Below are 13,906 nucleotides of genomic sequence, written 5' to 3'. Positions count from 1 at the left end.
CAATCCAAAACCTCCTCTTGTGTACAACTTTGTTGTAGAATTCACAGATTCCTGATGTGCTTCTAGTATGCTTCTCTAAGTATTCAGTTGTAAATGTCGAAGTCATATGTAAACTAAAGCTAGCCATTTAAGCCGATGCTACAAATATTGATATTAACAACAATCTTCAGGTTGACATATAGTAATTCTCTTATTGCTCTAATGCGCTAATGTGCGCTAATGTGGGCCGTAATCGACGACACCAGACCACACTTTTAGTTGCCCTGTAGCACTTTGTGCTCTCTTTCAACACAAAATAAAACAAAGAACTCAAAAGAGCTGCGCCGAGGTAGCATGGAAATGTCAAGCTGTTGTTCAAAGCAAATGCCTCCGTTTCGGGAAGGAAAGTCCCGGCATTTTGACACCCACACCGATATTGTGTAATCAAATTGCAATGTCCACTCCAGATTTAACACCTCCTCAAATGAATGAGTGAAACATTGCACCCAACATTTTGATTACCTCCCTTACTGCTCGCATTGTTGTTGTAGTGCCACCCACCTCCCAGCGACTAACACGTTTTGCGCACTGATCACACAGTCCAAGTAGCAAACACTCACTTAAACACACAAGTTCGAATGGAGACACGCAGACAGACACACACACACACACACACACACACACACACACACACACACACACACACACACACACACACACACACACACACACACACACACACAAACCCAGGCTGAACCGGTGAGATAAAGCTATCTAATTATATTCCTCATTTGCAGCTCTGATCCATAGACTAGATCCTCCCCAGCCGCTAGCACCAGCCTCTTGCAGGCTGCAAGCAATTGATCATGCTGGGTGTTGTCAGGTGGAGCTCATACGAAACACATCTCGCTATCACAAGCTGTTGATTGGACATGCGCATACTCTCACATGGAATATATAAAGCATGCTTCATATGTTATTGCATGTCGGCAAACCAGTGTAAAACAGAGCTTTATAATCCACTTCTCTTAAATTGTCTGCAGCATTGAAAGAGCAGCAGCAGCCTTCCAGCATCCTCCAGTAGCATACCAAGACACCATCTGGCAAAGTCTCATTAAAATGCTAATTCATTTTAATAAGAGACAGGTAATAAACTGCAATTATGTATCGTCAGAGAGATGGCAAAGAGCGGGAGTTTGAGGGAAGTCGGCAGGGATGCGAGTTGTCTCACTAATCAAGAAGCTGCCTCACTTGCCACCCCCTCAAACCCACACTCTTAACCTTAACCACTACTGGAGACTCAGAGAACGTTTGATTTTAAAGGCCTTTCTGGCAAATAAAAAGGGTGCGATGGAGATTTTTTTTTTTCTTTCTTGGCACTGTTTCTGTGACAGCGTCTCTGTAATAACAGTTTTCTAAATGTCAGGGAGCAGAGGCGGATGTGAGCAACTGTCCACGCTTTTACACCCCCCCCGCCTAGAAAAAGAAAACAACCAGAAAAAAAGAACATTATGAAAATATTGAATAAATCAATGACGATAAATAATTTTTGCAGTGTGAACAATATCTGTTTTTGTAATGTAAACAAAGGCAAACGGCAGATTGAGATCATATCCAACATGCCTGATTATGCCACGCAGGCTGGGTCTCTGTGTTTTGAAGATAGCCAAATTTCAAATGTCAATCTGATTGTGGGAACAGTCAATCAGCAGCAAAGAAGCAGCTTATCAACAGATTAAAATTACCTGCAAACAGCGCAAGAACTAAAACAAAATACAAAGTCCTCTTATGTAAACGTGCTTGTACCAGCTGCTATCAGACAACTCTGCATATGCAGTTTAATTTCAAATTGCTTCATTATCAGTGTCGAATGTGCCATTTAAGTATTGATTTGAATGTGAAACTCAGTGCTTTGCCTGTGCATAGTTTTACTTACAGTGAATCCATCGGGACCGACAGGGGCAGTGGGCATGAATGACAGAATTGGGTTATGTGTGACATCTTGTCTTCATATTAGCGCTGTCACCTGGTGTGAGCAGCTTCCAGACCAGATGGCAAGCAGACCAGTCGTTTAGGCTGAGCTGCCCTTGTCAGGTGAGATTTTGTAGCCTGACCAAGGTTTAACATATGCTGGTGTGAAGTCCCCTTCAACTCCTCTGATTAAACTAGCCCAATTTAAGCAATTTGAATTAGTAATACCGTACAGCCACAGCATTTAGTTAAGCCTATTATTGGGTGAAACGTTTTCTGTGATTAGTCGGGGGTAATTATTAACAAAGCTGCATCAAAACACATTTTAAAATGAAAAGCAATCAAGCAGTGTCTTGGTGAAGATTTGGTTTTGTTGATTCCTTGAGGTCATGTTGTGCATTCAGAGAGAGCTTGGGCTTACGTTTATTTACTGACCTATTGGTTCAGGGGTCAAGTCTACAGCAAGCAAATTGATTGAGGTGAAATTCTGTGACAAGTGTGTTATCTCCCCACAAGAGCATTCTCTCCTTCCATCTGTGCAGTCCTGATTACGCTCCAGAGAACAACATTTATCCCGGTGGGAAAAATCAACCCAGCCATAAATCAACAATTTCTTGATCCAGAATGAGGTTCAGGCCACTACTTATGCCCTTTGTTCAGTCCCGGTGTGTCCTTGGGAAGATTGCAGTGAACGATGAGACACGCTCGTATCTCAGAATAATGCAGTCTTCCACAAGATTCTCAAATCACACTTGAGGTGTCACTGCTAGCAGGCATTCAGAATAGAATCTACCATCAAGAAGTCAATTGAGCAGAATTGTCCTATGACCTGAAACTAGAAACGATTCTTCAATTTCTGTGCGACGTATTTTACATTTTTTTTGTTTCTTCTTTATTGGTTCTGTTTCAGGACCACCTACGATCTCCAGCACACAGACTCAGCAAGCTTTACATGGAGAGAAAGGACAAATCAAGTGTTTCATTCGAAGTACACCACCTCCAGACCGGATCGTGAGTATACCAATATCCTGCCTTAACATATATTCAAAAATATGAATGAAAATCTGTGTGTAATTATGTGGCTGCTCACTGTCACCTGAATAATGCTGATTAATCAGATCAGAGTACTATATAGATCTAGCATTTGCTCCATAATGTGTTTTTCTATATGGTGATGTGGGATTTCCAATGCAGCATTAACCCTTAGTGTCTTATTCAATGCACCGCTAACACTTTGTTAGCACTGATCCCATTAAAATTTATGGACTAATATAAACAGCTTACTCTCTGAGCTCGCTTCTCATGATTACTAATTTGTATGAGTGTGTGCGTGTTCACATATGCGTGTGGTTAATTGTCATACTTTGTCATGTAATGTGTATTTTTATTATGCCGATGTCCAACATTAAGTAGGAGCATAATTAATGTCAGGTTTGTTTGAGAGGCGAGTCCGTGGAGACATCGCTGCCCCGACTTCAATATGTATCCTTGATACAAACTGAGATATCGCAGAATTCAATATGAAAGATGTGCCCGTGTGACGTGAAATAAAGTTAGTTCCTTTCAAACTAAGACTAAAAATGGGCTGTTCACCTCTAACTTCTAACATATTTGATCTCAGGCTAATAAAGCTAATGCTATTTGCCAAGCGTTAGAAATTCATTGTAAAACTTTAGGAACAAGGTGTTCTTTGAACAGCAGTGACTTCATACTCCATTAACATTTTCTCAAGCACGAAAAGCATGAGAAGTAGTTAAACAACATCAGAAGTTTGCATTAATAGTCATTCTAAAATATTAAAATATCTGAAAACATGCTCAAAGAAATCTTGTCATTTTCACCAAATAAATAGATCAACATGCCAGGAAAAATGTGAACAAAAGCTGAGTGATGTGTTAATTATCTTAGTACAAACAAAATACCTACCTTTTTGTGTGTCCTAAGTATTCAAAGTATTCAAGCTCCGCTTAGTTGTTGCATTTCTGTATTTTGAAAATGAGTGTATTCAGCTATGCTTGAGTTACTCATCTATTCAACATCTCATCTATTCAGCTTGAAATTAGAGTTATTGCGTAAGAATTTATTACATTCCCTTTAGATTTTATACTTATCAAAACACGAATGTGCTAAATGGTGTATACAACAGTAAACATTTAAATTCTTATTTTTGTCATATCTTCGTCCAGTGTGAACCAGCTGTGATAACTGAATTCCTCAATGTGGGATAATTCTTGTCATATCGTATCGTATCATGATACATTTATCAGTGAAGTGTTGTCAAAGTTGATTCTTAAATGTTTACTTCGAATTTATGAATTGGATTGAACTAAAAACAAAGGTGAATATTACTCACACCCACTCATGTAACATATTGTCACAATTTTTATTGCAATAAATACATGATGGTTTTCTCAGTAAACACAATGTGGGGATTTCTATAACAAATAATTTCCTTGAAATTATAATTTTTATTTGGTTCAGATAAACTTCTTTTAGAATAAGAAATATAGAAGTTATAGGAGTACAATGGAATATATTATCTGTCTATCTATCTATCAATCTATGTATCTGTCTATCTATATGAATGTTCCTTTGTTTTTGCTACCAAGTTTTCAGTCTAACTGTATTGAAAACAACGCTCTTTGCAAATTCTTTTTGTTTCACAGCATGCCCTTCTCTCTAAGTGGCTGCATGCAGTCTCCCAGCAGCCAAATCCAAAAAGCAAGAGTAATTCAAACACTGCTATGAGAGCAGAATTGCTCGGAGTACACGCAATTTGCAGCCATCTATTGAACATTAACTCAGGCTACAGATGCCGGAAAAACCTCCCTGAGCTGGCAGCTTGTCAAATGGAAATGAAGAGCAGCAAATGGGCAGTTAACAAACACAATTTTAACCAGAACACTTTTTAACATAACACTGCATCTTAAAGTGTTTTTGTTTTTGTTTTTTTCCCGGCCAGAGTCACACAGCAGACCCTTTGTGTTTTTCCTTCTGACTCATGTCTCTCAGAGGCTTCCTCTGAACCGCTTAGCTATTCAACAAACTACGGGCATAAATACGCTAATGTCCGCACATTGATATCAGTAAATTTATTCCAGCTTGCAACTGAGCAAAGCATCCAGGATGATCCCATTATTATTGTGCGGCACTGGGTTCATCTATTCATGACCATCGTGTTGCATAAATGGCTTGCCTTACACAAGTGCACAATTAATTTAAGGATATGAAGGTGAAATGGCTCAGAGACTGAACCAACACCATTATAACGATGACTGCGAATTAAAGCCTGCACTTAAAGGAGAATTCACTAGCGAGCTGTAAACTGTGAGAACTGAGCCGAGGTTCTTGTTCACCTTTAGCACTGAGATGCTAAAGGTCTCTTGTTGCAACACAAGCAGCTTTTCTTAGACACATATTGGTGCCGTCATTAGCGACTTCATATCATGTAGGTCTTTTTTAAATCATGGAAAAACAGTATAAAAGGAGGTTTTATTGTCACCGAACTGAATATTATATTTTTACCTGGTTCACCCTCCTCGTGGTATTTGAGGTATTTTGAGCACCATAGTCAAATTAGCTGACAGAATATCAAGTGCTTTGTGTTTGGTGTTTTAAGCCTTCTTGCTTCTTACAATCACTGCACTTGTAGAGAAAGTCATAGAAGCCATGCAGGCGTCCTCTTTTTAAATTAAATATCTTAACACAGCAATTTCCTCTGACGTGTCTCCAGGCTTGGTCATGGAAGGAAACAGTGCTGGAGTCCGGAACGTCTGGCCGCTACACCGTAGAGACCGTCAACACGGAGGAAGGAGTCATCTCCACCCTGACAATGAGCAACATCGTCCCAGCGGATTTCCAGACCATCTACAACTGCACTGCATGGAACAGCTTTGGCTCTGACACAGAGATCATTCGTCTGAAGGAACAAGGTGGGAGCCAAGGTCCGACAGGTTCCACCTTCCTCTTCTTCAAATCAGTGGTCTTAGAAAGATGTGACGTAGTCGTGGCTTTTTGTGTGCATCGCTGTGGTTGTGCCCGTCCCGTGTCGGTAAGCTTGTAAATGGACGTTTTACTGGGTGCGACTGATTCGCTGGTGTAACTGTACGTTTGTAAGTATGGATGAGACTGTAAACCGTGACGAATGGGTCAAAACATATAATGACAACACAAAATTTAAACAAATGCATCTTTTAAAAAGCACATAGTGGGAAGATGCAGGCAACATTTGTAACAACCAATAAGATATTAATGGCCAATAAAGTAGTTAATTTTGAAAGTCTGAATGTAACAAAGCCAATAATGAATAGTAAAAATATTATTTTCAGCTGTGATTGAGTGTGATTCAGTTTGTGTCCTCAATGAATGAATATGACGACTACTCATCCAGTATAACTATTTTTCATAAACAAACTGTACAAATTGAATGCATAATGCAGCCGTAATGACGTATTATTACATTATTAGCTGCTGTTATTACAGTTTGAAATTCTTTTTTTTCAACCATGTAATAACTTTATTTTAATATAGGTAACATGTTATCATGATAATGAATCCAATAAGTTCTTATAATATTGGCAATCTAGTACACTATGGGCTTTATTACGTTGGATAGCCCCAACCTTATTACATTAATGCAATGCATTACATACATGGCCATTGTTGGTTGTTACCACCAAGTGATTAAAAATTACTATCAACTATAGCACGTGGTTAAAATAGTAAAGATAAGCTTTTTGGTTCCATGTAAAGTGAAATTCACTTTGAATGTAAGCTGGTGACATACAGTAAGCGTCTATTCCCCTTTTATACCTTTGTATCCATCTCAAAGTCAAGGCTGGATCCAACTACGGTTGAAGGCAGCGTGGACAGTGGACATGTCACCAGTTTCTCACATTGCAAATGCAGAGACAAATGATCACACTCTCTCATAATCACACATCCAGGAAATGTAGAGTAACCAATTAGCCTCCGGAAAAAAAAACAGCACACAGAGAGAACCTGCAAAAACCGTAACACCGGACTGAACCCAAGTGTGCTAACCACTACTCCCTGTCCTTCTTGAGTAAATACTCCCCCCCTTAATATTTAAAAACTATTTTGTTCTTTCTTTGTAAAGGCAAACATAAAACAATATCTTCCCTCTTGCTACAAATATTAATACTTTTATATGTGACCTTTTCCCCTTTACTGTTGGGAAAACAGTGTTTTCATCCACTTATCGCAAATGATAAATTATAAGCCGCTTATGTGAAAGTGACATTGATCAATGGAGACACTAAATAGGCTTTAATGGTGTAGGAAGAGCAGTTGGTTGTTTGCATTTGTTTAAAATGCAAGAAGGTCATAAATGTGGGCTGTGAACTCAGGTTCTCATTAAACTGCGCCTTAATGAGGACCTTTACAGCTACAACAGCATATAGATATACGCCTGCTGGTTTTAGTGTTTTCCTCACGGTGGAACTTTCATGCAATAACACACAAGCATGATTATACTTAGACAAATACACGCACTCTTCTGTATAAACAAATAACCCCTCAGTAAATACCCCTATTAGTCTAAATAAGTGTAAATTAAACATTATTTGACAGGCCGGTAAGACAATATTAGTTGGGAAATATTTACCTGTGGTGATAACACCAAAAATGGGTTGAGTAATTAATTTCTTGTTTGAATTAACTGGTGTTTGGGGACATTGTTTAGAACATCCTTTGTCCCTGTCTCATTGTGCCTGTGAGATTTTTTAATTTAGACTTTTGCTTATAGTGTAATTTAAAATGCCTTATAGATGGGGGGGGGGGGGTGCAATATCTGTTACTAATATATAACCTCTACATTGTGATTTGAGGGCTGCTGTTTACTTTTCCATTATTATGTGTTGATCACTGTTTACAGTTGAGATGTCTATGGTATTTTCTAGAAGGACGTCTCTTTCCCTTGCTCTCTGCAGAATCTCTCCCAGTGGCGGTGATCATCGGAATTGCTGTAGGAGCTTTTGTTGCCTTCATTGTCGTCATGGGCACCATCGGCGCATTCTGTTGCACCCGCTCTCAGAGAAGTATGTCCTTTTTCCCTTGTTTCATCCATTTAAGCATACTGTACATGACAGGTTTTTGCATTATCCTCAAGCCCATTAAAAAAAATGTCCATCTGTTCTAGTATAGATATTTATTTATTTTCTTTATCAAGTCAGTCATCAAAGATTTAATTGTAAGGTCACGTAAAAATAGCTTCTCAAAAATTGTGACATCTTGCCAGCAGTTTCAATGCCAAGTTAGGTTCAAGGAAGATGCAGCAGTGTCACATTGAATAAAAGATGAAACCCAAGCCTGAGATGGACATCTTTTTGTGGTGCAGAGATAGCCAGATTGCGATAAGGACTCATTTCATGCAATCACAGTCTGGCTGCATTCGCTTTTTGAGGCTATTTACATCCGGCGCAATGTTCACTGCCACCCACCCATACGAAGTGACTGAGGTTAGAAACAGTTGGCCTCTGTCTCTATCCAAGAACCACATTGTGCTACTGGTCCCTTCAGCATGTCTATTGTCTGTACACTACAGAGGAAGCGCACCTGGTTATGCCCTCACTGCCCGTCTCCATCTGTGCTCACCAGAGAGAACTTGCAAGCAAAATTAAGACAGAAAGTAAGACTTTGTTATATGACAGCATCACATCAGCACTGCCGCAAACAGAATGAGTCGCCAAGGAGGGCTCTGCGAGATTGCATGTACATGCAGAAAAAAAGATAATCCTGTGTTGGAAGGAAACAAATGATTAATAATGCTTTGTGTTGTTTTCTGGAAATGGGGGTGCGCTAACTAAGCAAAGCCCAGGGATCTTTGCTAAGTTGTGTAATGCTGCAAACTGCACTGGGGGAAATCATTGTGTCAACAAATACAGAACGGTGTTTATCCATCCTATTAAGACACGCGCGTCATCTGTTTCTGCCAGATCTGAAAGGAGTGGTGTCGGCAAAAAACGACATCCGCGTGGAAATTGTGCACAAAGACCACAATGCAGCACGGGAAAATGAAGAGCACACCTCCATGAAACAACTGATGGTGAGTGTGAGTGTCACAATTACTTTTCCCTTTTTTATGTGTACCTCTTCTAAGATATAAAATATTATCTGACCTTGTTCACTTTTTTTTTTTTTTTTTTAATTCTTGGATGCCCTTTTTTTAAGCTAATGAATGCACTACGGAGGGTATTGCTGTTTTCTGAGGAATACATTGTTTCATGAGTAATAGAAGAACAGAAGAGCATGCATCTTATATACGCTTGTGCTGTAGTCAAAGCGGTGGGTTTATATTTATCAACACTCCACTCGTTCAATCAGCAAAACAGACCCCAATGCATTTTAACTATGGCGATGCTGATGTATACCGGTAATCCTACAGTGGGTGTACCTCTGTATCTGCATGCCTCCCAGACACATAAAGACTGGTTTCCTCTTTGAGCTCTACAAGGGTTTTGGTTTCCGTACAGTTTGCTCCAGGGCTGGGCTATTTGTAGTTAGAGAGAGTTGGATTATATATTCTTTTCAAAATACTTAATACAGTCGGCGATTGATGTCGGTGGAGGAATATGAGCTCAGCTACCTCACAAATCTGCATTTTGTTAAGATAAATAAAAGATACTCATGGGTAAATAATTAATGCTCCCTGCCAGTCCCATGTGAAGGTGAAGCATGGATGGCTGATATCAAAAAAGAACAAGTGATAAAAGTTAAATCCTTCCATGTCAAAATGTCTTCTTTTTTTTTATTTTTTAACCGTTACTGGAGGAGTTTCGGAAGCTACACACTGAGTATGCATTGCTTGATTTTCCATGCAGGTTGAGCGGGGAGAGTTCCAGCAGGAGTCAGTTCTGAAGCAGCTGGAAGTATTACAAGAGGAGGAGAAGGAATATCAGCACATTAAGGTACGACTCATGAACAATGACAGCATGAAGGCATGAATCAGGAGAACATGAGTAGAAGGTGGTAAGAGAGAAAGAGATAGAAAATGCCTTTGGGCACATGATGGTCTTCGACTGTGGAACCAAAATAGCTGAAAAGCATTAATCCCTCATCTGATACACATGATTTTTCCAAAGACAAGTCCTCAGGCAAAACGATTCCTGTTATAGGTCTGATTTTAATAATTAGTTTCTCATCCAAGGTGGTTTGAAAAAGCAGACACTGGTCCGCCCTCGAGCTGTTATTTCAGTTTTTATTTATAACATCTGCAAGTAGACACGATTGGGCTGTTTCAAAGATCATCTGGAAGTGGAGAAAGTGCTGAGTATATGCAAGTAAAATTTTGCTCACTCAGCCGCATCTTTCAATTATCTGTAGCAAAATCTGTTTTTTTTCAGTCATCATTTGTTGATATGATGGAAATGGGAAATATGAAATTTTCTAATTAGTAGAGCTGTTCGAGACATGCAAAACTCCTTTTGATCCAGATAAACTGCAGGCATGTACAAAATGAGACAGGTGGACATAACTTCACTGTCCTGCTTTAACTGTGGGTGGCTGGAGCCCATCCAAGCTTATATAGAGCAAATGTGAGACAGTGGACAGCTCACCAGTTGATCACAGGGCTGAAGGTCTCTAGCAAAAAGAGAAATTAGCTCTCTCTTCCTTTGCATTAACAAGAAAATAACTTTCTCTCAGAGTTTATCTTGCGGTTTGTTCTCATCAATTCGTCAGAGTCATTTCTTTTTTTGGTCTCCAGCAACTATCTTGTGATTGGTCGAAAATTGACAGGGTAAATGCAAATGTGCCACCGATGGACACTATATCTTTTCCATTTCCTCTCAGGAGTCGGACAGTTTCTTGTGACTGGCATTGTCCTTGCCATCTGGAGAAAACAAACTGTTCTTGCAGGAAGTGTATCCACCATAACATAGGCAAATACACACAAATGAATAACTATTGGAAAATTTTAATTGACCAAGTCGTTTGACTATGTATTGTCGGAGAAAGCCAGAAAAACTCATGAAGTCACACGGAGAACATGCAAACTCCACACAGAAAGACCCTGTTCGTCAGCTGATTAAAAACAGAAACTTTCTTACTGTAACAAGACAGCTAGTGACTGCACCGCAGTGCCACTACTTTAATGTATCAGTGTCACACATTCAAAAAGTGTGACTGTGAAGTGAAAACCTTTGTGTAAGGATTTTAATGCATCACACTTTTCTCCTCTAAAGCGATGCTGATTTTAAGGTCATATTTTTGTGTTCATGGACAAGCACATCTTTTTGTTATTCCTGGAAAAATTCAAGTGTTCTGTCCTCTCAAACACTGCGCCAGTGTATTAATTAATTATTATTTCAAAAGTGACTACAGTATAGCACAAATCTTAATCACATTGACACTTCATGTGCAGTGACACCAATAGCAAGTCAGAAAGTCTTATAACACATCCAGCCCTTGTGTTGGCAGGTAACAAGCAACAAAAATGCTATATTTAGACACAAGACTTTGGTAACGATCCACTGTTTGATCACTGACATCCACTGTATAGCATGTGTGTACATGCACTGATCTCAGTAGTACGGCTCCAGCATGATTGCAGCCCGGCTATAGTCACTTGAAAAGAGTGAAATGCCACAGCTGTTGGCTCTTTCACAGATGCAGGAAAATGACAACTACAATAAAGCAGAATACAGTGCTATTCATAGACATCTCCCCATTTACATGGCAATGATTGCCAATCTGCATGGAGTCGTTACTTTACCTTCAATTCCTGGCATAACGTCAGGACACTTAACCGTCTGTAAATCGTGAAATGAATGGGCTGCACTGATTGTACATATTCTTTTGTTAAGACATAATAAGCCAAGTTGATGAGAAAATTGGTTACTGGTGACTGGTGTCACATATATATGCTGCTTTTAAATGTATATTTAGTTATCAGTAGCTTGTGTACTCTGTCAGTGGTTTATAGAAAAGCCTTTTTAAATTTTTTACAAGTAAATTGAAAAAACTTATTGTTGAAATGTTGCAGAAAGAAATCTACATGTTTTTTTATAGACATAAGCTGCTGTTAAAAAATAGTCACATATGTGGTGAAAGTGCTTGCAACCCCTTAAGTAGAACCCAGAGGTATTTTTCGTAAATGCAGTGGTAAATCAAGCACAGCGGATTATCACAGCAGGTGTTTATTCCACCTCCGACCTACGTTCTTGTCAGCAAGACGAATTCTCACACTGCAATTTGGAGTTAACAGAGATGATATCATTGCTGTGATGCTTTAGCGATATAGGTGTCGTCTGCACCTTGCTCAGGCTCGTCAATGTCACCAGAGTGAATTCTGTCTTGTTCTGTCTTGTCTGTTCTTTTCTCTTTTTTTTCCTCCCGAGTCCAAACAATTGTTGGCATTGGCTCCCTGGAGTACACTTGTGTTGTGTTTTGCCTGCTTACCTGCTCCCTCTGGAAGCAGATTTTGTGATCCTCGTTAATGACAGCACGTGTGCGGCGAGAGCAGAAGGGGGGACTGAACACGAGATAAAGGCCAGGCGCAAACAATCTCCCTGTCTGCTGTCTCATAATGACAAGCATAACGAGGATCCTCTCAGGTTGTCGTTCTCATTTCCCCATTATGAGCATTCTTCTTTTGGGATTTGCCGCCGCGCTCGGTGCGCTTGACATTCATACGAGGACATGAAAACACACACACACACATGACCCAACTGGACCCTTAGCAACAGTGCGCTGCCTACAGACGAGCAGACAAACAAGTGGCACAGCTGTAGCTGCAGGTGCTGCTTCAGTGTATACGTGAAATTACCAACAGTACAATTCATTGAGGTCTAATTAACACTGGTCGGTGAATGAACTTTGCAGTGTCGCATTTCACATTTTTTGTTGGTATTGTTGTCGTCTCAGTGATGTACACAGCTGATGGTGTAAACGTAACATTTTGAGTTGCAATTACTCCCAGTTTGACCTTGAATTGTGCTTAATATTTAGAAGGAATGTGAAGTCACTTATATATTAATAATAGTAGTTTTTTTCTTTTTCCCCTAGGACCCTACAAATGGCTACTACAGCGTCAATACTTTCAAGGAACACCATACACCCACCATGGCAGGGAATCAGACCCCTGAGGTCCGGAACCCCACAAACACAGGTACCCTGGGTAAACAGAGGGTACCAACGGGAATGTCCTTCACCAACATCTACTCCACTCTGGGAGCAGGTCCCAACCGCCTGTATGACTACAGCCAGCGTTTCGTGTTGGGCATGGGCAGCAGCTCCATCGAGCTGTGTGAAAGGGAGTTCCAGCGCGGCTCACTCAGCGACTCCAGCTCTTTTATCGACACACAGTGCGACAGCAGCGTCAGCAGCTACAGTAAGCCGGACGGCTATGTGCAGTTCGACAAAGACAGCAAGGCATCAGCCTCTTCCTCTTCCCACTATTCCCAGTCTTCCTCTCAAAACTCAGACCTCACCCGGCCCCTGCAGAAGCGTATGCAGACCCATGTCTGACCTCAAGTGCAGGGAGGGGGTTTTCACGGGGGTGTAACAAGCAGCCAGGATTGTAAAACTGTGAAAGAATCAGCTCCCAGGAACTCCTGAAGCAACATTGTTACAACGTCCTTACGATGGATGCTAGAAGACGCTGTGTGAGCTTTAACGCACCGCCGGACTTGCTTGGACTTCTCAACGTTCCTAAAAGTGGATCAAGAAGCCTTATATTTCTTCATGGTCAACTCATCGACTCCCTCCTTTATTTAACCCATGATACAATCGTGCCACAGAGAAGTTATTTGCCAACACAGACACTGAAACATGTTTGGAATTTGAACATCACGACTTCTGCAGTGATATTGTTAGCAGATCAGAGGGCAGGATTACAAGGCAAGACAATCAGCTCCCCTGGCTTAGACCGATTTTGCTTTTTGAAGACTGTCCTTCAGAAAAACTAGAGATAGTTGTTGTGAGGGTTGAGGCACTC

At 40.3% G+C, this 13,906-nt stretch overlaps 1 protein-coding gene across 3 annotated transcripts in view; it reads left to right on the top strand.

The window, feature by feature from the left end:
* The window catches only part of kirrel3b (kirre like nephrin family adhesion molecule 3b), a 159,584-nt gene extending 145,883 nt beyond the window's left edge, over positions 1-13,701 (top strand). For 2 of the 3 annotated variants that reach the window (XM_080502446.1, XM_080502448.1), the window contains 6 exons: positions 2,861-2,961; positions 5,684-5,894; positions 7,902-8,009; positions 8,907-9,022; positions 9,792-9,878; positions 12,976-13,701. In XM_080502446.1, the coding sequence (XP_080358572.1) occupies positions 2,861-2,961; positions 5,684-5,894; positions 7,902-8,009; positions 8,907-9,022; positions 9,792-9,878; positions 12,976-13,437 (1,085 nt within the window). In that variant the 3' untranslated portion in view covers positions 13,438-13,701. The remainder of the gene's footprint in view (positions 1-2,860; positions 2,962-5,683; positions 5,895-7,901; positions 8,010-8,906; positions 9,023-9,791; positions 9,879-12,975) is intronic. The other variant, XM_080502447.1, reaches the window with a different exon arrangement.
* Positions 13,702-13,906: the final 205 nt, after the last annotated feature.

Source organism: Blennius ocellaris (genome assembly GCF_963422515.1).
Source record: "Blennius ocellaris genome assembly, chromosome: 2".
NCBI lineage: Eukaryota > Metazoa > Chordata > Actinopteri > Blenniiformes > Blenniidae > Blennius > Blennius ocellaris.
Note: the sequence above shows the minus strand (reverse complement) of the source record. Positions and strands in the feature narration are given on the sequence as shown.